The 26,788-nt window shown below is 47.7% G+C and overlaps 1 protein-coding gene across 1 annotated transcript in view; it reads right to left on the bottom strand.

Annotated features, from left to right (window-relative positions):
* The window catches only part of LOC122395997 (DNA N6-methyl adenine demethylase-like), a 138,460-nt gene that overhangs the window by 16,785 nt on the left and 94,887 nt on the right, over positions 1 to 26,788 (bottom strand). The window contains exon 4 of the mRNA XM_043394044.1: positions 6,235 to 6,474. Within this exon, the coding sequence (XP_043249979.1) occupies positions 6,235 to 6,474 (240 nt within the window). The remainder of the gene's footprint in view (positions 1 to 6,234; positions 6,475 to 26,788) is intronic.

The raw sequence follows: 26,788 nt of genomic DNA, 5'->3' as shown, positions 1-26,788 counted from the left end.
CGGTTGGTCGGAATCAATCGTTCGGGCAACGGATCATGAGATAGGTCGATATTCGATTACGCGTGGGTGCAGCGCGAAACGTGGAAGCGGACTTGGCAGCCGAACGAATTTAAACCGCTTTGAAAATCGAGCCAGAAATTAATTTCGCCGTTCTCCACCCCTCTCCTCCTACAGTAGCAGAGTACGTTCTCTCTCCGAAACGTTTGAACCGGAGGGGGGTTGCAAATTTATCGACGAATTAGCCACAGCAATCAGTCCCGCATCGATACGTTTATTTCATTAAGCGTTCCGCGCGCGCGGATGATCGCGCGTTGGAGCAGCGCAGATGCTCGCGCGTACTCGGCGCACCGAAAATTCATTTATCAATGCAACCTACCCCTCGTTGCATCCCGCCATCCGTTACACGCTGTATCTACACGCTGTTCCAACGAGTCTTTTGGGCCGTTCGATCGCGGCGCGCCGTGACAACCGATAAAACGGAATCGTTTACGCGGTAAAACAGCTTTTATCGCTCTATTTATACGTCGGGCCATGGCCACGAGGGCGGTTACCAATAGCTTCTGATACGTTCCAATACGACGGACAAAGAGGCCCGATAAGACGCAAATTAACGTTTCGATACCGCTGCTCCGTACCAAAACGGTCAATTTCAATTTGCTGCTTTTAATAACCAATACGATAATACGGTCACTCGTGTCTATACAAACGGGTATGCTGTTTTTAAAACTGTTTCTCTTTTTCGTCCATAGGGATATTTAAGGATTTGCGTTTGCATAAATTAAAAAGAAAAAAGTTCGATCAATTTAAACTCTAGCGTGAAACGATAGTCCAACGATTGGTTGATCGTTTCGACCGATTCGAGTCCTCGTAGTAATTTTCTGGCAATTTTATCGCCTCCTCCGCCCTCGTCGGGCCGCGAAACGGCGAGGCAAGGATTTATGCGCGTTCTGACATCGAGGGTACGAGAAAGAATCGGGGCGAACGGGGTACGACAGAAATGGGTGGACGCTATCTACATCTTAGCAGCTGGTTTTATTCACGGCGCGAGGCGAAACTGGTCGCTTTCGGTGAAAACAATGCGCTTCAAACGATTCCGCGAAAAGGAAAGGGAGAAAAAAATATCGCGGAACAAAGCCCCGCGCGCTAGACCTTTCACGCTTTTTTCCCCGGTACTGTCGGGTGTGGGGTGGCTGTCCGCGCCGGAGAGGCCGGGGCTTCCAGAGGTGGGATCAAGATGAATGCTCACCGAAGAATTCGAGTCAATTTACTCGAGTATTGTTTCCCGGGGACGGAGTGATACTTATAAAATTGCATTGTTTTGGCGAAGCCCGACGCGAACGAAACCTGAGGGTGCCAGCGAGCTTTAAATATACAGCTTCGCGTGAAGCACGATGGAGGGCGGACAGGTGTTCCTTGATAAATTATAAATATTATAACACAAACGAAGTTTACTTAATTTTCTATGGAATATAAAGTCAGCCAACATTAACCTCTGCTTCAAACTGTTAAGGATTGCAGATATTTTAGTTTGCATCAAATTTAGTTTATTTTAACTAAGATCCTCCTCTAAAATTCGCGTCCATTTCGCTAACAGTTTGGGGGTTGAAAATCAACGTCCAACCGATCGTATTATGTCCGTTTGACACTTATATTTTCGAGCGCGTTTTCGGAAATTTCGAGCGATATAAACGACGGAGGCCATACGCGTCCGCGATTGCGACAGAGAAAACCGCACGTGCTTCGCGGTCGGACGCAATTCGTGGACGAGCGACGACCGTGCCGGCGTTTCGCGGTTTTGGTTTACTGCATAATGGCGCGCCCCGCCGCGGCCTGTAACGTTGATTCCTTTATCGGCGACGATATTGCCAATTACCGTATCGCGGGGCTGACCGCGTTTACGCGCGCAGATAGCCTCGTTTAACGCGCCGGAAACGCACTATTAAGGGATTAGACGGGCATGAGAAATTTAAAAAAAAATATCGATCGGCACAAAAGCAGTCGAATTAACTGTAGATAGTATTATCCGTGGGTTATTAAACGTTATGGTACGAAGAATAGGCGCAAAGGTTCATGATTATTGCAGGAAACAAGATGGCCACCGCGTACGTGCCGGAGAAAAATACTCCGTAGAAAATGGAAATAAAAAGTCGGCCATATTACGCAACTCTGCGGACGATTCGAAATTTCATTCTGGCGCGTACCTTTTCCCTGCAAAAATTCACGAACTTTGCCTTTTTTTCGGCCTCCGTGGTGATCTAATAATCCCTCGAGGGGCCATTTCTCCCGGAGGTGTCTAAAAATAAGTTTGGGGGAATTTTTTTTCATCGGTAATTACGGGATGGGACGTTCAGATTTCTCCGGAGAGTACGAACTCTCGACCTCGCTCTCCGATTTTTCCCGAAAGTAAGAAAATGATGGGATTGCAAAAATTGTCTACGCTCTTGCAGCTTCGAGAGGACAGAAAAAAGGGGATAAAATCGAATATTTTGGGGGTGTTTGGCGCGTCTTTCGGCCATAGGCGGCGGAGTCACGTGCGTTCCGACGCGGTTTACCAGCTCGCGTGCCGAACGAGTTGTCGGCTAGTTTGTTGACCGTGACACGGCGCGGATTACGCCGGTACGCCGCAGCAATAACGTCGCGTGGCACTTGTGGAATACGCGGGGCACCGAAAGTCGTACGAGATACAAGACGAGGATCGGAGTCGAGATCGCACGACACACCGACGTGGATGGAACTTGAAACGACGGGCAAGGATGAAAGGGCGAGCCCGCGAAAAAGAAGACAAAAGGAGCCAGAGCGATGCTCTTACCCTGGTTGCTTGACGATCCGACTCGAGCACTGGCTGGGGCCGTTTTCGCGGGTTTTTTTTCCTCGTGAGAAGGGTTGCGAGGAGATCGGCCGCCGAAATAACAGCATAACGTCGTGGCAAGGGTAGACTACCGGCAGACAGCGACTATGGGGGCGGTGACCGCCCGCCAACGCGAATCAATACCCGCAGGAACAGGAACCACCGACGTACCAAGGGAAAGGGAGATGGAACGTCCCGGAGCCACCGGGAGAGAACGAGAGAGGGGAAGGAAAAGCGAGCAGTATCAAGAGGAGCAAGAGGTGGCGGCAGAGGCGGAGAATGACGGGCGGAGAGGAACAAGGGTGGCACCGGGGGTGGTGAAAACGGGCGCGGAGTAAGTGCCGATACCTGTCTGCCGCCCGCGATTCCTTCTGCGAGTGCGCCGTCACTACGCGTTTTTCCTACGGATGGTTAAAAAGCCCCGGACGATCGCGTGGAACATCAAAGGGAGCAAATCACAATGTCTTCGGACGAGAATACCAAGCGGGGGATGAAAATTAGCCTGGCTCTCGATTTTATACCGTCGTTCCAATAGCAATGCTCTTTTCAGGCTCTTGTTCGTGTTTTCAGGATTGGAGATTAGGATGCAGGCTTTGTATAAGATGTTCTATCTTTATCTACGAATGTGCAACAAAGTTCAACACTGTTGTTGCAATCCGAATTTGAACTGATTCTGGCGATCAGGCTATAACTGATGTATCTGCGTCTTTTGAGGTTCTTGTTTATATTTTCACGATTGGAGATTAGACTATGGCGTGCAACAATGATCAAAACTGTTGTTGCAACTCTTCGAGAAACTCGAGATCCTTGGACTAATTCTGGCGGATCAGACTTATATCTGCGTCTTTTGTGCGAATGCATAGTCACTGTTTCCTTGTTTGGCGACTCGAGCAGGCAGAGTGAACGTTGTGTTTTGATATAGGAATGCAAAGCAGGGAATACAAAATTGGATGCTGGGGATCGAAAGAACTCGAATGGCGGTAAATCGATACATGATTTTTGGAACAAAGAGTTCGAATAGGAATGTGAAGAATTTCCTGCGAACTTGGTTAAGACTCTAAGACAACAGAAAACAAAGAAAGACTCTTTCTTGTGACTTGGCAGTAAATTTTATTAGACTTATTTTCTTTCCCCTCGAGCAGTTCAGCTGGTTCTATCTGTATGATAATTCCCATCTAATCCTACATTCAAACGTCGTCGATGGATACGTAGAAACGCATAAAAGAAAATGGCTAGGTCCTCTAGGACTCTCTCGATCCCGGTACCAAAAGATCGTCTCGCAGGAAACGATACGCAAAAACTGAACAAAACCGGGCAGAACAAAGTACCGATTGTCAACTTCGGTCCAGGATCGTTCCAACCAGTTTATTTATCGTTCGGATCCTGTGTGCTGGTTCTAGCTCGAATCGGGCCGGGGTAAAAAGGACGCTGTTAATCTTAAAACCGCGACTAGACGCATAAATGAAGAAGTTCCGAGACGTTAACATTTACGAATGCCCGTAAACGTCTCGTTTCAACCGCGTCCCCCGTAAACTTCGACGTCGGGCTGTAATGGGGCAGTAAATTTCGTCCGCCAGCCCCGTTCGGGGAACACGTTCCCGTTCCAGAGATTGAGTTCAGGGCTCGACGGGGCGACCTTGACGGTAGCCGATAACCGGACAAGTCGCGGACGAGGTGGAATCTCGTCAGACACCCGCGGTCCGCAGTTTTACACACGGATTAACCCCACACGTGCTCAGGTGCCCGTGGCGGAAAACACACGGCGTACTCGCAGACTGGTTTGCCCAGTAACCTCGCGCCGACCAGGAGGATCGAGATATAAGTACGTTCGAAAACGAATGCGAAGAACCGCATTCCTTCCTTCTTTAGACTTTTCTCTTTCTCCCGGGGCTCCGTAGAAAGCGAGAGGAACGTTGGGGGATCGAGACGTCGGCCTCCGCCATCCACCAACCTCTCTCACGACGCAACATCCCGATCCCAGCGCGTCCATCTTCCTTTTCAGCCGGTTACAAACATCGTTTAAATAACAAAACTCAATTTTCTACCAGGAGAAAATTCTGCACCCAAATTGCACGTCTTTTGTCTTCTCTTTAATCGTAATATTCTCAGAAAAATTCACGTGGTGACCATAGTGTTAATGGAGGACACTTTGAATTTGAAGAGGAGTCTCTGACTCGGGATTTTCGATCGCGTCTATAAATTGTTTTACGTTGTTCTACATTATTGCGCACGGGTTTCAGCTTGCGTCATAACGCGCGTACACAGCGACTCCATTCAATCCGTGTTCGTCGACTTGATAAGTACTCTTTGTCTGTTTATTTGAGCCATCTTAAAACGGATGTTCAATCTGGTGTAATTCGGGCTTGTTTGCTCTATGAATTTAAGTTCTGTTCGAAAGCGTCTGGCAAGATACGCGTGCGCTGTTTGTAAAAAAACAAGATTCACGAGCTTATATTTCGAGACAAATCTTATTTCTGCGCTCGACGAAAGTACCGGGTATTAAATCCGTAACATCATCTTGAGGCAGTCGGCTATAGGTCATCGTGATTGGAAAGTGAAACCACCGAATGTATTCAAATTACGAAATCCATACGTAAGCAGTTACGTGTCGCGCGATAGTTTTCGCGCTACACTTTTCGCTCCACTTTTTCGATGGAATTAAATCGAACGAAACACGCCGGAACGTTCCGAATAAAAACCAGTCCGAATGTTAGAAACTTTCTACGAAATTCCACGTCGGCAAATAAAGTGAACGTTAGTTTCGCAATAGTTAAGATGCGTTTGAAAATTCCCTGGAAAATCGCGAGCTCGAAGCAGAGATCGACGGGAAGATCAAGCATCCTCGGGAGGACAGATCGAAGTATCGAGTGGGAATGGTCTGGGTCAAGGTCCTCCGAGTTCAGCATCGGTATACACGAAATACACAAAGGGGTCACGCCGATGGGGAACTGTTTATTCCCTGAAGTGTGCTACGCGCTACATGCCGATATACCGAGTCAGATTACGGGAGAGGAACGGCCGAGGGAGAGATCGATGCGATCCTCGGGGACCAAGACGCTTGTAATCCCATAAAGGATTTTCAACTCGACTTGAGCTCGTGCCAAATGACCGAGTTGCTCCGCTAAACGGAACGGAATTCGCCTACATCCACGAAAAGGAAACCTCCGTTGGATCCCAACAGTCGAAAGTCTCGGGATCCACCGGAGTCGTGAAAACTAACTCGTTTGAAACCTCTGTTGACACTTTGGACAGTAAAACTGAGATTGAAACGACTGAAAGAGAAACTCCGTGAGAAGCTAAAATGGGGTATTCTTGGGGGAGGATTAGACAGAGTGATCCATGGTTTCCTGATGATTAGTAAGAGAGGGCGTTTGGGGGACGCTCACCATAGAAACGACAGGAGGCGGGGGATTTCCGTTTCTAAGGGCCCCGGTTTGCTGGTTCGCCGCGGGATTCAGGTTGTCCTTGGACTGCTGCATGGGATCCGGTTGATGGAGCGTCTGTTGCGTTTGTTGTTGCGCTTGTTGCTGATGCTGCTGCAATCCGCCTATGCCAGCCTGTGGACTGCCTAGGCCTGCAGGTGCGCTGTCCGGCGTGCTGACTTGCCGGGCGATCTTTCGATAGCTCTGCAACAAGAATGTTAATCTCCGATCAGAACGGGGCAACGCTCGTTACCGGGGGGACAATTTGCATACGGCGTGTATACGTTTCCCCCCCGGCGCGATCGTGGGAGCAGTTGCGTAATTTTCGAGCGCGACAGGGCATCATCGATCGGAATGTAAATTACTGGTGGGGAGGTCCCGTCCGCTTCGCGCGGGCCGATAAAACTATAGAAAACGAACGCAGAGACGGTTAACTCGCCGTTAAAGAGGGAATTTACGCGACGACCGCGGTGGATCCCAATTATCCAATAACTTTCATCCTCGAGAGACGACGTCGCGCTGAGGGAACGGGCTGAAGAGGTTGAACGACACTCGGGGGCTGACCGTTCTTGCTCGGTTTGACGGAAGGTGCACCTTCTGGACCGCCCACGCACACGTCGCGCGTTTGCTTTTCGAAACGTAGGAAGGAAGGAAGGAAGGACGGACAGGATGATGGCTGTGGTGTGCGCCACGGTAGCCGGCTGTACGCCGGTGTGACCCTAATGCTAAAAATAACAAGGTGGCCTAAGTAGGCCGAGGCGGCTGAAACGGTTTCCATAGTTCAACAAGCGCCGCTGGCCGAGAGCTATAACCAGACCCCTCTCTCGCCCTGCAGCAAACTTGATCAATTATTAGCAGCGTCCCTCGAGCCACGTTATCACGGAGCCGACGTTAAACGTTGCACGACGCGAATTATCGACGAACTTAACGCTGATCCGTCCGCGTGCACGAGACTCGGCGTCCGATCGACGCTGAACACCGGCCCCACCGGTGAACCGAGACACCAACTAGCGTCGTGTACCGTCATCAAATGGCCGGTGATGTCCGCTATTTTCTTTCCAACGCGAATCGATCGCACGTGAGTCAGGCGACTAGAATTCCTCGACAGACAGATGGACAATTGATCGATGCAAAGGTGCCTACTCCGTGTCTCGCCAGAAAGCCTCGTTACGCTTTTAACTCTGAATCGGTTCTAGATACACACGCTTTCCACGTTCCACCCTTTCAAACTCACCCTTCCACAGGTCAGATTCACCCAATGTGCGACCCCAAAATCTGTCATTTTATTCATAACCACCTGGCACTCAAAACGAGATTGCTAATTTCAGTGTTAGGTATTTCACATCATTCAAGGATGACAGTAACTAATTATTGTTTAATATATGTCAATGCAGTTACTTGAGAATTTATGTAATCCTCCATTAGTTTATTATTTTTGAAATGCTTTAAAGGAAAGTTGATTAAGAAGCTAGAAAAATTAATTCTCAAGTTGAGATGCAAGGTTAGAAAAATACTGGACCAATTTTTAAGTTATACAGTTCACAATGGTCTGAAATAAAAGGTTTTGAAAGAAACCAGATTTTAAGGTTCCCAAGTCTCGATTTATCCTATCACAATACGTCGATCGTTAACATTGTGTTTCCCAATTGCTGGGATTTAGTGAATAGGAAGGCTGTTTTGTATATCGATTCAGGAAATGGACATTTTACGCGTTACAGGCAAACGGTAGAACTGAACATTTCCTCCTCGAAATTACGCGGTCGCAGTCTAGTTTGGAAAGTTGCAGCGTACGATCGATCGCGTTCGGGGGAAAGAGTTTTGTAATCCGATCGACGACGATGCTACAGAATATTACTGATTGTATCGGGCCGTGTATTTATTGGGCACGCCGTGTGCTGTAAATTTATGCAACGGAATTCAATTTACATTTATGACGCTACGATCGCGTCGCGGTTGGTGCAACCCGCCGCCAACCAGGAATAAACAACCGGGTCTTTATAATCTCGGAGATCATTACTCGTCAACGAGGGAAACGGTACTCGATGATCCCGCGGAAGTAATTCGCACCTATCGAACTCTAACGGCGTCGGGAACTCGTCAATTACTAGGTCGTCCCATAAATAGCATCGTTTCTTAACGACAACTACGATTATAAAATAACATTGGATCGTTCTATAAATCCGTGAACGTTTCGATTCGGTTTATAGAAATTTTAATCTCGAGGATCAGCCACGACTCTTAATCGTCTCGAAGTCAATCATCCATGGACATTTACAGAAACTGGGAATGGTGCCAAAGCTGGTAATTTTAAATAAAGTACACCAAAATAGTCTAGTAAACTTTAAAGTGGCACAACTCTTGGCTTAAGGCACCGGTACTCAATATCTTTTCCGTTGCATTGTTTAGATCTACGGATGAAAAAGCAACGATTCGGTAATTAAATCTCGACACAGAGATGATATACAGAGACTGAGCGTTCCTTTTGTAGGGATTGTTAGGGTGTTTTGGAGTAGGGGCGAGGATAATGGGGACCGTGCAGGGCTTCATGAATCAGAATTGGACAAAGGTGGGTATCGGGGATAGGTCGACGCGGGATGAAAAGTTAGGGTTGGCCCACATAGCGACTCGGAGGACGATACCTGGAGACGCTGACGGGTTCAAAATCGTCGTGTCACTTCTCGATTCTTCGACGGTGGTCCGACCAGACAATCGCGAGTAAACAGAGTTTCTCGTATGAACCCTCACGAGAGGAGGGGACCAGAAATAGACACGCGCTATTTTAACGTATCGTGGCTTAAATCGTAGTCCCGTCGAGCCGTTCAAGAAATACATTCCGAGTGTAACTGGCCCAGCAATCTTTTTTACTTTTCTTTTCAAACTGCTCATCCACCTTCGACTCTACGCGTGACTAAGGCTGAGTCACCAGAGATTCGCCAATTTTAGACGGATAAAGTAACTCTGTAAAGTAACTATTTACATAAACGACCATTTTGCGTTTGTCGTTGCGTGTACGACTTCGGTGGAAGTAGAATCAGAGTGTACTGGACAGACATACCTACACGATATTACCAACGCTTCGATGGAAGTAGAATCAGTGTGTACTGGACAGACATAACCTGCCTATACGATGTTACCAAGCTTAGAAAGTTCGAAAATGTATCCAATTATTGATACAAAGGTTAAGGACGTGTCAGAGTGCCGCGTCACGCTGCGGTCTAAGCCACGGCCATCTTGTTCGCGCTCGTCCGACGTCCACGAAAAAATTCAGTTCCAAAGTGTGTCGCGTGTTTTATCAGCCGGGGAAAAATTCATTTCGTTCGGGCTTGTAGTTCCGGCAGAAAAAATTTGCGAAAAAAGTCTGCGCTGTCAAGGTAACCCCTTAAAGCTCGAGCGTCGTCGTCGTTCTCCGTCGGATAACAGGAGGAATCGACCCGCGACAGCCTTGCGGAACGATCTGAAGTTACCTGACGGCGTTATCGAGGCGTGTCGACTTACGACACGCTTCAATTTTCCGTGTACGGCCGTCGACGGTACCTTGCAACGTCGCGCGGAGAGAATCGGCGTGTTACGCAGCCGCGTATCACGTGCGTGTGCATACGCGGCACGTTTATAAATAGACAAGGTCTCGGGCCCACGCTAAGCCCACAGGGGAGAATGCGTTTGCTTACCGAACGTCTCGTTACCCGCTGAGATATTTTACTCAGACCCGACCGTGGGCGCGACGTGTGCTCTCACGAGATCACAGATCTCTCGCCAGCAGCAACACGTGCTACCGAGGCTTCTGCCTCTCGACGAGGTCCGCCATCATGCCTGCAAACCGCTCCGAACGGGACAGAAACATGACTTGCACGCCGGAGAAACCGAAACTCTCGTACTTAACAAACTATCGCGTGGAAAACTTAGCCTCGCGTAACGATTCCGCTACAAATTGCTCCTGGAGCTTCAGGGGTGGAAAAATTTATGTTTTTCTAGTTCATTTCCTTCGAAGATGTGTGTGCAAAAGCACTTACTCGAATTCGTAAAAGTAACGAAGTTAGAGCATGTTTGCTACTCTCTGTCTTCAAACCTCATTTTTTGTTCTGGGTTATATTATGATATCTCAGGATCTAGTACATGGATTGACTTTAAATTTGGTAGAAACCATCGAGGTTATGAAAGAAACCAGTAAAAATAAGTCCTGTTGCCTGACCATAACAAAGTTCCACCTTAATTTTAGCAAACACCTAAAAATCACGAGGCTATCAATTATGATCGGTCTGTTAGAGTATCGGGTTGCTGGCGTCGATTGCGCAGCGGTGCATACTGGGACGATAGATCCTTTGTCCGAGGAGACAGGTCGACATGCACGGCTTGATCGTTATTGACGGAGGACCAATTGAGGATTTTTTTTGCGGTGGATCGTGGGATTCGAGGAAGCTGACAGAAGGGAGGTCCAAAGAGGCAGATTTCGGGCTCGTTCGTCGGGGATCCTCGATATTAGGACCAAGGATTTATTCGAGGGAAGCGGTGAATATAACCTGGGCGAAGGAAGCGACGGAAATAGTACGGCTGACGTCTCCAGCACAGTTTTCGTCAGTCGATACTCCCACCGGTTCTCGTTTAGACTCTGAATCCTTCAAGTAGGTCGTTGGTCTTAACACCGAGCGGCCATATGTCGAAGCGCCTGCTAAGTAAGTCTTACGAATGAGTTCAGCCACAGTGGAACCTGGACTTTCTCTTTTCCTTTCGTTCTTTGTTTTTCTAACATTTAAGTTTGCCGTAACGGGCGACTGGGCGAGCCCTTGACGAGTGCACGAGCTGCACTGATACTCTTCGGGACCATTTTGTGAAATAAACGTGGAAATTGGTGAGAATTATTTATCGGTAGCATCTTACAGGTGATAGTGAAGTAAGTCTCACGTCCTATAACTTGACGCTAAGTGACACGTGTCTAGATAAATTAAATTGAATCGTGTGAATTAATAATATACGGTGGCGAGATAGGCCAAGAATCAGACTCGGATCAGACCGTTGTAAAAGCTAGAATTTAGACGAGACTATGTGGAACGGAAGCAATCACCTAAATACTACTGTGATTCTTTCGGTCGATATGGAGCTCGAGACACTGTTTGTATAGAAAATTGAAATTCTGTCGTTGGTTATCCAACGTGGCGGCGTTCGAGGAGCGATACGAGTTATCAGAGGAAACGGAACTCCATCGTAATACTGGCAGTTTGCGGAATATCTTGCGTTTGTACTTTGATTTGCGTAACCCGGCATTGTTTTCGTGTAATTTTTATCGGCGTTCGCGAGCGTAGAAGTAACTCCAAATTGGCGTACATGCAATCGTACTTACTAATCGCGTCTCTGTGCGCGTTTACGCGCTAAATTTAGCACGGGTACGGAGTAATTTCGTGGACCATAAAACTATCAACATTGCTCGGGCGTCCCATAAATTCCCGTCAGATTATATCACGATCGTTCGCGCGCGTCTCTAAATAGCGTAAACACGCTATTTTTATCCGCGAGATAGCAATTTAAGTATCCCGATCGATGGCTTTTCTACTTTCCCGGTACGAAACAGTCAATAGATCAAGGTCGATGCAGTATTCATACCGCGGTTCTACACGACAGGCTCGCTATGACATTCATTACGAAACGATGAGACGTGCACGTTAAAAACTAGATAAATTCAGCGTTCGAACAAATTACTGTCATTAATTCCGCAGAAATGACTCATATAACATCCGAGTCGAGGACAGCGACGGCTGCTCAATTATTCAGCCGTGTTTCACCGGCGCATTATTTTCTCGATTTCATTCATTCTCGTCGAAAAACCGAATGGAGAGATACGCGTATCGAACGAACCAGCGTCTCTCGGCGGTCGTTGCTCCTACGTTTCGAACAAATTATTTACGAAAGTCTGCGATAAGCAGGGGCAAAACAGAACGATTAAAAATAGTCGCGTTGCAATTGTTGTTTCCGATCTTATCCATATGCATGGAGCGTTTCGATATTTAAATTTTCGTTTGAGGCCGATCCAAGCGCTCGAGTAGGTTCTGATTTATTTCTACGATTCGCAGAATGGGGCAAAAGGGAAACGAAATGGCGGAATGGCCACGGGGGCCGAAGAAGGGCATCGTATATTACCTGGTGCACACGAGTCTCACGGGACTAAGTGCTCATCGATCGTCGTCGAAGATGTGTTTCGCGATGGTACTAACGATCGTTGGCCGCGATGACGCTCGTAAACCTCGACTTAACGTCGACAAGAGCCCCCCCGCCACGATTTTATTGTTCCCCCCGCGCGTACGTACACGCCATTGAATGCGTCGTTAAGTTCGAACAGCCATCTCTTCCGCTTTGTAATTTGTTTCGATTTCAATCGCTCGTAATTATCGCGGCGTTTCGTTCCGTACGCGAAACGATGAAAAGCTGCGACGCGTCAACGCGGGTCGCGACCGTAAATTGTCGGTCCAATTAAAAGTTTCTAATTGTGATACCTGATGCATGAAAGCTCGACGCCCCGGCGTTTTATAATGGACGATGCCACGGGAGAAAATGTCGACTCTATGAGTAATTCCCGGGTGAAAAATCTCCCATCGACGCGTGTCCGATTCCGCGACGAGCCAGGATAGTTCGAGGATTTCAGCTTTTATGCCTCGGGACTGCATTTTTCCAAAGTTGGAACGAATTTTGTTGAGAAATCCTCAGCTAACAAAACTACGGTCCCACAAAAGTTGTATTTCACTATTGTTTGTTAAATAAAGAGGGTGCAACCGAAAGGGGGGTGATTCTACATGGGAAAACAAATCGAAAATGAAGAATGGAATTTTTTCATTCGAGGCTTCGATTCTGAGATAATTGAATTTAAAATGTTTCTGGCCTGTCTGACCATGAATCTGTTTCTACTTACGCTGAAGTCCAAGTCGTACTTTAGTGCGCGCAAACAAATTGTATTCTTTGTTATCTAACAACGCGACACGAATATAAATATATTTCGTTTCGTATTCTCTGTTTCATTATTCAGATTAACGTACTCGACGTATATTTACAGAGCTCCCACGCAATTTTCCTGCACCTCTGCCACATTTATTTTTATACACGTAAAAAATTTCTGTTATCACGACTCGTACATGGATTTAAAATTCCCTGGAAATTCGAACTTCTCGGGGCTGAATTATTTTTGCGTATTATTAATTCCTGCGCGGTCGTTGACGTCCGTTAAAAATATAATGAGAAGAAAAACAGCATATTTGCACGGTGTACCATCGAATAATCAATCATTTTTCATCCCCTTCGACGAATTATATATTATACTTGAAATTTCCATAACCACGTATGCGCAATTTCGGTCCATGGAATGGCTCGTAAAAATATTAACGTGTACTCTTGGGATACCCTAATATATCCCATCAACAATTTTCATTGGTTTCGATTGAATGGGAAGAGGGGGGAGGGACTTCAAAGGGTCGCGATCGAGACTTCCGCGAAGGGCGAAGGGTCGGTCAGAGGATTCATTTTTCCAACGACGGAACCAGAAGCGCATTTGCATCTTTCTGCTCCCCGGCTCATTTTCCCGACCACCTTGTCGGAAATAAATCTGCCCTCGTCCAGGGAACAGGCCGCAGCCGATAATAAAAACGGCGAAAGGCGAAAAAACAAGAACGACCGTTTCGTTCCCTCTTTGTTTGTGTCGCGTAGCGCGGCTTTTTAATGACGGGGCATAAGTAAAAGCGCATCCTGCCCTTAACGACCGAAACTGAGCACGGAAATTCATTAAGGGGGCGAATTTCAATGATCCGAGTGCCTCCTATAGAACGGTTTTGTGCCGTAGCGATCGTTGTTTTCAACGGTGAACCGTTGCTCTACATTTTGCAGAAAATCTCCGTCTCCATGATCTATCTATCACCACCGAAACTGCTCGAGCGCCATGTTTTCTGAATTCAGGGGGACGCCTTGTAATTCAAACGGAACGTAAAAAATATTTAATGCAGGAAAACGTAATTGAGTGAATCGTTCCATAATATTTATTAATTTCGCGACGAGGCTGCCCTACATATATTATATGGAAATATAATTATGAATATTTATACGCAATTATAGAGTAGTCGGCTGCGTGTTATAGTATTTAAAGTAACTTAGAAAGCTAGTGTCCTTGAAAATCATTATCTCATTTAATCTTTAGTTATTATCCATGGTTTTCCCCCCTCGAACAGCGAACTATTTTACTGCGGGTACGAAATAATTTTATTTCGCATTTTACTGCCAAGCACAAGAAGGAGAAACGCGTTCTATTGAAAATAAATACCCCATTTTGTCGGGATAAATTAAAATAATAATTTCATGCGTGCATTATAAAGATTTTCAATTATAAATGAGAAGACCGAGCTTATAAACGTCAGAATTAAATTATCTATGGTACAAAACACTACCGTAGAGTTTGTAAAAAAAATCTGGGCCTCGTTAAATGGACCAGAGGGGTCTGGATCGGCAGTTTTCAAAAGGTTCCCAGTCGCATCGGTCCGCAACTCGGAGTTGTCGCGTATATTCCGTTAACTGGCGTCAAGGACAATACTTATAGCCAACCATTCGTTTCAACACGAGTACAGCTAACGATTTCGCCATTTTATTACTTCGGATAGAAATAACAGACTGGCCTTATTCTTTGGCTGATATTACCAGTGGAAGAGAAATCGTTGAATCAGCGTACAACGGATCATGGCATAGCCAGCGATTATCTTTGCCTCGCGAAACGTCGAACCTGTACCTTGGAAATTATATTTTATCATTGTACTCTTTATTACTATTTGGTAACAAAAATGATAGTAGGTTGTATTCATCCCACTATCATCTAAATGTTACACTCTGGAGTGAGTCTATTAGCTTCGGGGAACTACGAAAATTGGAAGTTGGACCTTGAACATCAACGCACGATTCTGACTAAGATGTTTTGCACATTTCTATTGTTTGATCGAGATATACTATGACTCAGGATAGACAAGATATCTTACAGTAAATAGGAGACTAACTTCAACTTATGAATCACGTGTGGGCTGATTTTAAGAATTATTAGCCTTCTCAGAGACACCCAGAGATCAAGAATCGTGAAAGCAGAGGAGGAGTCGGTCCTCCGAAGCAGGCCATCACCGAACCGAATCGTTGGACGGACAATATTCCTCGACGATGCTCCGACGAAGACGAACTCTCGTTGGAAACGTCGTCGTAATTCCCAGTACGGGGTGCACGTGCTCCGGTGGATCCGTCCGAGGGCCACAGAGAATTTACGGCCGAGTTATACGAGCGACGCAGCTTTATATCGTCACTCCCACCGATCCCGCCCCTTTTATTACCAATTCCGCCGGAAGTTTGGCCATCGTTCGCTCCAGGTACATCGGTCCGGAACGCGGAGTAATTCGGCCCTAAGTATTCCTTTATTCTCCGTACTTGGCTCGAGAAAAATTCAATGCACCGTCGACGATTATGTTCCGTCCATATCGCTTTCGGTGAAATTCACGGTACGGGGGAAAGATGGCGGACAAAAAAAGGAAACGACGGATCCACGGAGAAAAGATGATGAGTCCTTTTAGACGTCAATCATCGATTAGGAGGGACGCGCGCGAGCGAGCTTCGATCTTGGCCCGCCTTGTTAAAATGGCCGGAGGGTAGGGACCACCTGGGTTGCAACGTCTACTTATACCAGCCGACGTTAGGGTCGCGATTCGCCCTCGAACCAGGGGGCTACGACCACGTGGCTGAAACACGTGGCCGGGGCTCGTTCGAACGGGAAATCCTAGCTTCGATCGTCCGGTTTATTCGTCGCGACACGCGTCGTTGATCGCTCGCGATAACTCGCTGTTTCTGTTTGACGCGCCGTTGACATCAACGTTCGTTTATCGAGGGATTTTTTTTCCGCGCTTCGTTTCATTCATCAAAGCGTCGAACCGCCCTTTGCCGGCAAAGGGAACAAAAAAAAAAAATAAAATAAACCGAGCGCGGGGAATATTTTCGGTCTGGCGGGTCAACAGTCGCACGCCAACCTTACTCAATTTATCAATTACGCGTCTACTGGTCCAACGTCGGCTCGTGCAACGAATTCCAATTTCGAATATAAAAACGCTCGATATTTTAAAAAATTGTACGCGTTCGAATTTCGACTTTTTCGAAGGCTAGTTTTGTGGTTAATCACGCTGTCTCCGTAAATACCCACTATGCTTTTTTCGTGTTTTGTTAATCAACGTTATTAGCGTGACCGGTGCATTTCAAATGCAAATACTTCGAACCAATGGACGTCGAGTTAAATGAAACCTGTCGCGATTAATCTCTGTCGGGTCATCGTAGGCCAACAATGATTTTTTTCGAACGACGCTGCTAGAAAAGGCTTCGATTATCGAATATTTCAGTAACTAACTTGGCAAGATCGAAAATACGATAAAGATCAGTTTAATCTCGTATTTCGGTGTTCGTCGTCTACGAATAGAATCAAAGACGAATTAAATAAACTGTGCGCGCTCGGTAAGACGTGGCAATTAAGGTTTAAATTTAGTGGCACGTGACGTATGGATGCACATAATGATCTATTAAAAGGATTGATGGAAACGGAGAGGAGATCGATACGATGAGTTTATTTTAATTCGCTTCCTCGATTCGTATACTAATAATTGGACCTCGTGGATTCGCCAGGATATCGTGATTTAACATTTTGCAACTTCGATCGCGCGAGGTTTCCGGTCTCGGGTGGCTGACGTCATTTCATTAGATTACGAATCCTGTATTATTAACCAGAGTTTCTGATTGGCCAGCTGATCAAATGCCACTCGGACTTCTGATAGAGCTCGTTAAAACGCTAACGAAACGTGTTTACGGAATATTTTCCGTAAAGGCACGAAGCAGAGATCTAAGAATACGAGAATTCGAAGCCCATGGAATTCTAAGGTTAATTGGGCTTCCGTGGTGGCGTCTAACTGTGATTAAATCTTTGTCTTCTCTTATCTCAGATACTACGAGTCTTAACTATTTGTAGGAACTCTTGTGCAAAGACAGCTGGTATTTGAATTGTCACTCACACAATGGATGCAACTTCCGCGCCAAGTTTGAAACAGAAGTTCTTTTTATCTGGATCTCGAGAAACTTCTGTCGCGAAATCTTATTCCAACAATGTTTTTGGAAATGGTCGCATTTTCAAAGTAAGAGTATATAAAAGAAACACATAACCAGAGATTCGATAGTTGTTGGTGTCGTACGTTCTAAAACGAAGCCAGACCGCGCGTCGCGCGGCGGCGAACCGCGACCCGTTCAAACTTGGCGCCATTTTTCGCCGATGCGGTCATCGGAAGCACGCGATTCGCAATCCGGATTTCGAACCGGCGGTCCATTCATTCGGACCTCCGCGTTAATCGGCTATTTCTAGAAAAGAGGACCTTGAATGAAAATCTGTCAACCCACGTGGTGGAACGCGTGGCCAATGACCGCTTCCAACCGGGGCCGTTCCACTCTCGATGACTCGCATTCCGCTGACTAAAGCCAAACGTAATGGCGAACGAATGCACGTGAAACGCCGACTTTTGCATTTGGTTCTCGATCGAAGGATGCAAGAGCAAAGTTCATCTTTCGGTGGCCACGAAAGGGCTGATTATCCCGAGTTTAATAAGCCTTTAGCAGCGTCAGGGAACAAAGTATGTTGAGTTCCAACTGGTCCAGGAGGTTGCAGGCTTCGTTTAGGTACACTTGGAGCGCTACGATGCAGAGACACTCGGTGTTTCTCGGGTCTGGTGAGCGCGAGCACGGAGGGAGACACAGCCCAGAGAGAGAAAGATCGTATCTGCGCGTCTTCCGTTATGCTATGCCTGAATTTATTACGGGGAGACATATAAATAATCCTTCCCAGACGAGATAACCATCTAAATTTGATCGTTGTTTACGGCTGTAAACGACGGCCAGATACACGATAGCCTCTCGGACAAGGGACGCAGGATTCGCCTTTTTTCTAGCGATCGTTCGGAGTCGCGGAGGAATCGATGGCTCGAACAACGAGAATCTCGCTCGCGGGACGAGCCACCGATCGCATAGGACACGACGCCTGACCTGAATTCCACGACCACGATAGACGAACGATTGCGCAACACGCGTGGTTGGTGAACTCGTAGTTTCACGAGCCGCGTTGCTCCTTGGCGGAAAAAAAAACCGCAACCAGATAGCCGCCAAGGACTCGCTTACATAATTTTTGGATGCTCTTTCGCGATAACGTAAACACACGTGCGCGATCGACTAAACATTTTCCTAAATCGAGCCGCGGACCAACGGACGACGAAAGCGCGCGAACGACGTGGTTCGAGAGTCGATCGATCGGTCGTCGATCGCGGACGGGATCCAAACGAAAAAGCATCGACGCGTACGCGCTGTATAGGTTTTATCGCGCGTCTACCATCTCTCTAGGTTGCCTTGAGGATCCAAGGCCTCCGGTTCGAATGATACAAAACACGCTCGTTCCTCGTCGTGTTCGCCCGCGACTCCGTTTCGCGAGAACGATCGAGCCAAAAGCGGGAGTCCGAGAGCGCGATAAAGACAGAGAGAAAGAGCGAGAGAGAAAGAGAGGGAGAGAGAGAGAGAGAGAGCGAGGAACGCGCAGTTTCCAAAGAGCGGGAAACGCGAAACGAAAGGTAGACTCACTCTGTTGTGTTTGCTCGGTGCGCGGCTCCGGCCAGCTCGTTTCGCTCCGATATCCTCCGTGAAAATTCTCGGCCACTCCGAATTCTCGCGGCACCACACCACCAATAAAAAACCACGATACGCAGTTCGTTCAACAAGGTAACACCGGTGCTCTAGGTAGAATCACTGCGCGGCGATCCCACGACTACTACGGTCCACCAGAAAACACCCAAGTGTGCTACTCGCGCGCAATCTCGACACCTTCTGAATCCTCGCTTACCGAACACCGTGAAACACCGTGTGAGAGCCTCGTGCGATCCCCCAACCGGAGCTAGCCGTGCACTGCTCGTCGCTAGCCTCGCTCTACCACCAATAAGATCGATCGAGACCACTACTCGCGAGAGATCACACTAGTCGCGCAGCGATCCGCCGAAAAACTCCCGTGGGACGCTTCTCCGCCCTCTTGCAGCCCTCCTCGCCTGTCCTCCCTCCCTGCTAGCCTTCTCTCCTTCCCTCTTGCCCTCCCTCGCACTCCCCACCCCCTCCTCCACCACCTCCTCCTCCTCCGCTTCCCTCCTCCAGCTGTCCCTCTCTCCTGTACACGGTCGATCTGTGTGTGCGCACGTACACCCTCGCGAACGGTGTCCACACACGGTCGCGTGCGCGTGGTACGTGTACGCTCGCCCTCCACCTCTGTCTTTCCCTCCGTGTTCCTACATTCGACCGTCTTTTTCTACTTGGCGTCTTCGTCGCTCTTATCGGGACGCGCTATCACGAATTCCGGCGACCGACGACACGGACACGGTGAACTCGACACTGGTCCCGCGGTGTCATAACACCCCGTAACAGCCTGTCGCGGCCCATTAAAACCGACCGGTGGCGTTATCACGGTTTGTAAACCGCCACACCCTGCAACGATACCGGACCGAAAGAAGGGGCTGGGGAGGGCCGTCGATGACGAAAGTGATCGTACCGCGGATTTTGAAGGTCAATACGCGATCCGCCGCGGGTCGTTGACTCCTCGCGACGCTGGACCCAGGACCCGTCTCGCGGCACTCGGTTGTACCCGACCATTTTTCTTCCGTTTCTATTTTCATCGATCCGTCCCCGTACCCCCGCGACGTTGTTTCACGGAGATAGCGACGGTTAATGGCCAGCGGAGTCGGTCCCGACGGCGGTTCATTCGCCCGCGCTGTCGCTTCGGAGTCATCCAGCAAGCGCGTCAAGTGCGCGCCTCCGCGTTGTTTCTTCGCCGCGGCTACGCGTCGCTCGGAAACGTTCGTGTCTTTTCGTCACGAACCCTTCCCCTCCCCGACCCCCCACCCTTTTGCCTTCGCGACGCCCCCTCTCGCCCCTCCGCGTCTGTTGCCCCTCTTACGTCGCGCGCGCCGTCTCTGTCAGTCATCCGATTCATTCCTCCGCTTTTCCTCCTGTTTCGATCTCACGCGCTGTCTCCCTTTCTGTATTTCCATTTCTCCCACTACCACCCCCCTCTTTCCTTCGCCCTGCTCCCACCCCCCCCCCCCCATATCTTTTTGTCTTCCCCGTGTGTTTCCCCTCTCGCCTCCCACGCGTTTCGACGCTTCTCTCTCTGTCCCTCCCACTTCTCTTCCTTTCTCCCTTCTACGTGCCGTACGCTGCCCCGCGCCACGTCGCTGCGCGATCCCCCACCGAGCATACAACGTGGAGCTCTCCTAGCGATGGAAACGATGCCCTCGCGAATTCTATCGATGCTCCCCTTGCGATCAGACCAATTGGCTCCGACGCAAGTTAACCGGATGAAATTTTATAGAAGTCAAAATCCCTCCTGAAGCGTCTCTTTGAAAGGACCACTGTCTCGTTTTGTAGACGTAGTCCACAGATACCCCGATTACTCAGATTAGGGAGGCGTCTCGATTAGTTAGGCTTTTGTGACATTGATCTCGAGTGTTGGGAAGTTTCACATCGATTGCACAGAAATTGGACGGATCGTCCTTAGCAAAGCGTCTCATCGCCCTTCCAGAGCCCGCGACCATAAGTCTGGAGCCAATGCTAAGAACCCTGGCCACGAGAGCATCAAAGATCTCAATTACAGCGTGTCTCGCACATCTGTGGTTATTTTAAGTATGGGTGCTGCCAGCCACCTCGATTATTAGGATTAGGAAGAAGTCTGGTGATCCGAGTGGCTCGATTGGCCGGTGCAGTCATCCAGTAAACGAAATATCCGGGTTCGAGTAGTCGTTCGGTGAATCCTATAATTGAATCGACTATAGAGCTCCATTCTTTGCGCGAGTTCTCAGCTCGAGGGTCACCGGGAGGATCTCCGTTGGCTGTAACGTGTTCATCGAACGTTGGTAAACGAATCCTCCGTATCTGTGCCTAGATTTTCCTACGATTCTCCGTTCCCCGAGTATCTAACGAAGCTATTGATGCCTATTCAGGGGCGAATCCCTGGCATCGATCCGAAACTTTTAAACGACCGGTCGAATTAGTCCCACCGCTAGCTCTCGGTGTTACGCTTACCGTTCCACCCCCGCTGACTGCTTTTCGTTTCTTCCGATACACGAACGTTTCCCTGGTGGAGTCAGGTAGGCTCTCCCCTGACCCCGGCCATCCCCCCACCGTCGATCGTGCACAGCCACCTCCAGTTAGGATGACGCGTTCGAGGGTTCTCTCTTCCGCGCGAGGTGGTAGCAAGCTCTGTCTCTGTTCCACGGCATTGTCGTCGCAGCTACCGTGGCCGACGCCAACGACAACGACCGCCATCGGCAGGTAGCCATAGCGATGCTCGTAACCCGCGATAAAAGGTCCACCTTCGGTTTCGATCTCTTCTTTTTTTCTGGTCCCGATCGCTCGGAGTTCAATTGCTCACCGTTGCGCACGCGAGAGGGTCGCAACGCTCCAACGACGAGGATGACGATGATGGAACGATAACATACTGTGCCCCCATCCCCCCTGGAAAGTGGGGATATTTTGGTTAGGAGATGATCGTCCTTGTTCAATTTCGAATCTCATCTTCGTTCCATTCCCATTCGGACTTTTCGGGATGTATGAGAAACGATAGTGAATATAGGCCGCGAGAACCGATAACGGTGCCGATTCAATGTCGTTCACCTGTTAAGAACGAAACGATGTACGTATGCAGATTACGCAACGAGGTTATCGAGCAGAGAACGAGTATAGAAATAATTTCGGTAAACACGACGAGGCTCCAGTCATCGATCTATAAATAGAAACCGAACGGCTCGATCGTTTATCGGTGATTTATTAATTGTCAGAGACCGTGTCGATTCGATCGCGAGTCTAATAGAAACCGAGAAAAAATATGCCGGCTCGACCAGGACCGCATAAACTTACAACGAACGCGGCCCGTCGTTTATCTTATTGGTTCGAAACGCGCACGGGAGTATCTATGAATCACCTCGCCAACGAGTTTCGTCCCTTGAAAAATCGGTTCGACCTGAATCGGCCACGAGATTGCCATCTCTTGTCAGGCCGCGTTAACCGGTCAAACAACCCCGCGTCGACTCCATCGAGCAACGAGCAAATAAAACATCGCCCGAGAAAAAAAGAACCGCTCTCTGTATCACGACATCGATATTTTAATTGTCCCGGGTTATCAAGGCGACTCGATTGCATCAGCGATCGTGCCCATAACGGTCAATTAGCTGTGTAACTTGCCTTCGTTCCCTTTCCACGGCTCACCGATTTACCTTCCCGATCACACGACGCTCCGTTAACCTCGCGCAACTTTTCCGTTTTCCGGGGGGGTAAGGAGGGGGACAAACGTCGAGGAGATTTTTCGCCAACGAGGAGGGCGGGTTCGGAGAAATATTGGCCCGTTTCTGTCGTCGGGCGTCCTTGGGATCGAGAAATCGCTGGCACGGTCGGAGGTCGAGACGGATATCCAACGGCTGGCAAAATGGCTCCTCGAGGGTTCGTTTATTAACGTCGCTGCAACTTGTTGCTGAGCGCGTTACCAGTGCTGAATAACGCCCTTCTGACCTCTCCGGAAGCTTCCCTGTCCAACGGGCGCTCCTTTCAAGGAAGCCAAGTTCCCCTGCCGCGGCCCCCGGAGCTTCCGCGTTTGCCAAATCACTTCTGCCACTCTGGGTAATCGCGGTTAGCCTTCGAGATTCCCTCGATTGCCGGCTTCCTCGGTCGCTTAACACGCCTCTCACAATATCCAGGATATCGTCGGAGAATGCACCGTGGGTCTAGACGCCCGAAATTGCTACCACGGTTTACGTCCACGTTATTGTTTCCGGAGGAAAATGGATCGGAATGTTGCTTTTAACGCGTCCGCTGCCACGCGGCCTTCAACTATTTTAATGAAATTTCGATGATGGAGTGCTGGACGACGCGATGGGACACTCTTCCTCGTCCTATCGTAATTATGCACCTAAAAACTTTTGTTCGAATTCATAAATAATCACGCGGATCGTCCATCATTATTGGCGTCTACATAGAGAGTTGACAAACACGAGACTTTTCACAATTCTACAATATACAAATCGAAATATATAATATAATATACGTATGTCTGTTCTAGCTGTTAAAGGCACCGTTAAATTGTATTATTCAATAATAATAATAGACAAGATATATTTCTAGTTGTGCAGCAGCAATTTCTGCAGTCAAACAGCTTTTCTTTTACATTTGGCTACGCGATTTATCTGCCCCACGTTACGAAACATTATTAAGACTGAATATTCATAAACTCGGCCGCTATTCATAGCTCGTCGAGAATAATTCCGCGCCTTCATTAACTTTGTTTAGTAAGACAACATTTAATTTACTAATTCTGGACGATTTATCAAGCGTTTCTTTCCGTTACACCGAATACTCGACTCGAAATTTAATCAACAGTAAACAGAGTTTGCAGGTAAAATTTTCGAACTCGAAATTGAGTATTAGAGGCAAAAATGGATGGCTCGGAACATATTTTCAAGTTTAAGAATCAATTTAACTTAAACAGTGAAGCTAGTCTCTCGAAGAAGTCTTTTGTACTTTTCATCCCGTTCGATAAAAAATTTTCTACGACGATTTATTTTTCGCGTCCATCAAGGATAAATTCGTTAGCCTCGAAACGAAAAGCTGCGTCACCCTTTGGTGCGATACGCTGGCAAATAGATTGCAACTCATCGATGGAATCCCGCGTTCAAGTAGGCGTGCTTTTCTACAATGTTACCTGTCGCGCACGCCAAGCAAGATTTATGTAATAATCTAAACATAACGTGGCATGTTACTTGTTATATCGTAAGGTAAACATTTATTCGTGTAGCCTACTGATAACAGGAGCAGAAATCGTAGAGTCATGCACCGTGGATTGCATCGATCATCGTTTCCTATGGTTCAGGTGGAATATTTTGCTCCTATCGGTTCTGATTGCACAAAACTTTTTTCAGCAACTTATTAAAGAAAGAAAACCTGGAATTAATCAACGATTGCTTATCTTGGATCGAGGTTAATTTTACACCGAGCTCTTAAAACGATTTATAATTGCTGTTTGGATAGTTCTAATCGAGACTGTAATTCTTCATTTATCCAAGACTTTAGGTACCGTGACTCATGACTGTTTTAATGAATCAAGCAGCTTCCACGACTGCAACAGTTTTAATACATTATGAGTCGCCCACAATTACTCTGTAAATCCAAGACTTTTCGAACCACACGAAGTAACGACAATCTTTATCTCAACTTGTGCAGTAGAAAATAAGAGGGCAATAGTATTATCTTATCCGCGAGTCTAGATAAGACAAGGCAGAGGCCCATACGAGACCCAGAACGGAAGTCGTGTCCTAATTCCTTCTTTCATGCTTCTCCATTAATTGAATGAATTACGTATAATTATAGCTAGCGTTTCATGAGGTCCAAGGGTTTCATTCATTACGGGCAAACAAATTTTGGAGCATCTAAAAATTATTCTCCACACATTTTTTTTTTATCAGCAATAACAACGGATTAATAACGGGTCGTCTGATTTAATTTCGAGGGAAATTACATTGACTCTTCAATTTTCGGAACCGATTCGAGACGCGCGAGGCGAGCACGGAATTTACGAGCTCGTTCGACGTGTAATTAAAATCTCGTTAATCGTACATGGTCTTCCCAGGCCAGTCGATTCTCCATCGAAGGAAAAAATCGTTGGAAATCGAACCGGGGAAGGGCGGAAAAACGATGGCGACGGGCCGGGGGGGTGGCGTAGGAAGTTCGTGCGGGGTGGAAAGTTCCCGCGAAGTGGCCCATAAATAATGTCACCGTTCGTTCTAACTCGATTATTTTGCACGGCCCCGGAACTTCATTATCCTAATAACGAAAATTATAGGCAACGAGTAACTACGGTTCTATTACGTCGCTCGCGTAACAGCTAATGGCCCTTCTTGGGAAAGAAACGCTTAAACGCCGCTGTAAATAACGTAATGGCAGGTCTCGATAATGCACGCGCTGGATGCTAATGGAAATCGAGAACATTTTTTCCGGACCGATTCCAACCGGAAACCGCCGTGCAATGTTACGCGTTCTTGTATCCATGGTCACGCTTTATTTTCGACGCTTTTGTTGGTCACTGGTGAATCCCGGAAGGGCTCGAAAAATGGCGACAAAATTCGAGATCTCTAGGATCCGAGAATCTCGTAGAAATTATAAAGAGGGATACAAATGTTCGAGTTTCGATGATTGTTCTGCATTTGAAGCGGAAAGACTGATCTTTGTCTGTCCATGAATCTGTTTCTACTTACGCTGAAGTCCAAGTCGTACTCTACTGATTGTTTTTAAATACGGGGGATCTGGGTTAGGTAAAAAATCTTTATTTACGTCGAGGAGGCGATGAAGAAATTCTCCAATTAAGTAATTAACACGAACCGAATGGCATGTAATTTGGAGATTCATCGACGTAGGATTCTACCCTTTAAATCGGGGCCTGTAAAATCGAGGTTTCGCCGCAATCAGTAAGAAGCTGAGAGCAGCGAGATTCGAAGGATGAGCGAACAAGGACGGACCAGTTGGCTGGATGCCCAGAAAGAACTGGATCATTAGTGCGAAACTGAAGAATAGTACGGACCAAATCGTCGTGGTGCATAAGTATGCCAACCGAGGGGACTTTCTAAACTATATACAGGCACGAGGAACTCGCGTGTACAAGGAGCGTTGAAAGGAATCGGGGACACGTTTCAGGGTCGATTCGGGAAAAACTTAAACCTTCGATTCGAAAGCCTCCTAAAATAAATCTCACATCTTTGGGGGTTCATCTATCTCAGACATTTTAAACCCAAATTAATTTAGAAGGCATAAACTTGGAACAATTGGAACTTTGCTTCCCGACAACCCCTATGCTACCCCTATCCTTTGTCTCCCCACAACCAACGGCCGTGTTATTTCGAAAACCTGTATTCGATTAATCGACGTAAGGGGTTAAAATGCGTCGTCCAAATAAACATCCCCGGACTGTCAGTGGAACTCAAACACACCCTTCGGGTTGTCAAAAAAAGAATCGTCGGTCTCGTGACGGTTCGAGCAGCACGCCTCGACTGTCGCCGCTCTTTTGAGGGTCTTCCAGCAACCCCATTCGATTCCTTTGTGTACGTCAACAACGTGCCAGGAAGCTGGCCGTGGCAGCGATCCGACGGTTTCCGCGTTCAACCCGCCCGTCGTCCTAGCCGCGATCGTTTCCACCCTCGATCAAACCCCCCTCCCCCACGGTTGAACACCGGCGATCTCCTCGATTCTCCCGCGAATTGCCCGTCGAGGGGTAAAGAACGAGAAGAGAGAAAGAGAGGGGCGCGGAGATGAGAGGGAATTAGCATTTTATTTGTACCGCGGCCAGATCGATATTCGCGGCCAGGTTCGTCTTCGTTTTCTGCCGGTCGGAACCTTCGGGGCCGACACATTGTTCGCGAATCCAAGATGGCGT

The sequence above is a fragment of the Colletes gigas genome, unplaced genomic scaffold, assembly GCF_013123115.1.
Source record: "Colletes gigas isolate AHSC1104 unplaced genomic scaffold, ASM1312311v1 Colletes_gigas_Sc00006, whole genome shotgun sequence".
Classification (NCBI taxonomy): Eukaryota; Metazoa; Arthropoda; class Insecta; order Hymenoptera; family Colletidae; genus Colletes; species Colletes gigas.
This window is presented reverse-complemented; position numbering and strand designations above follow the sequence as displayed.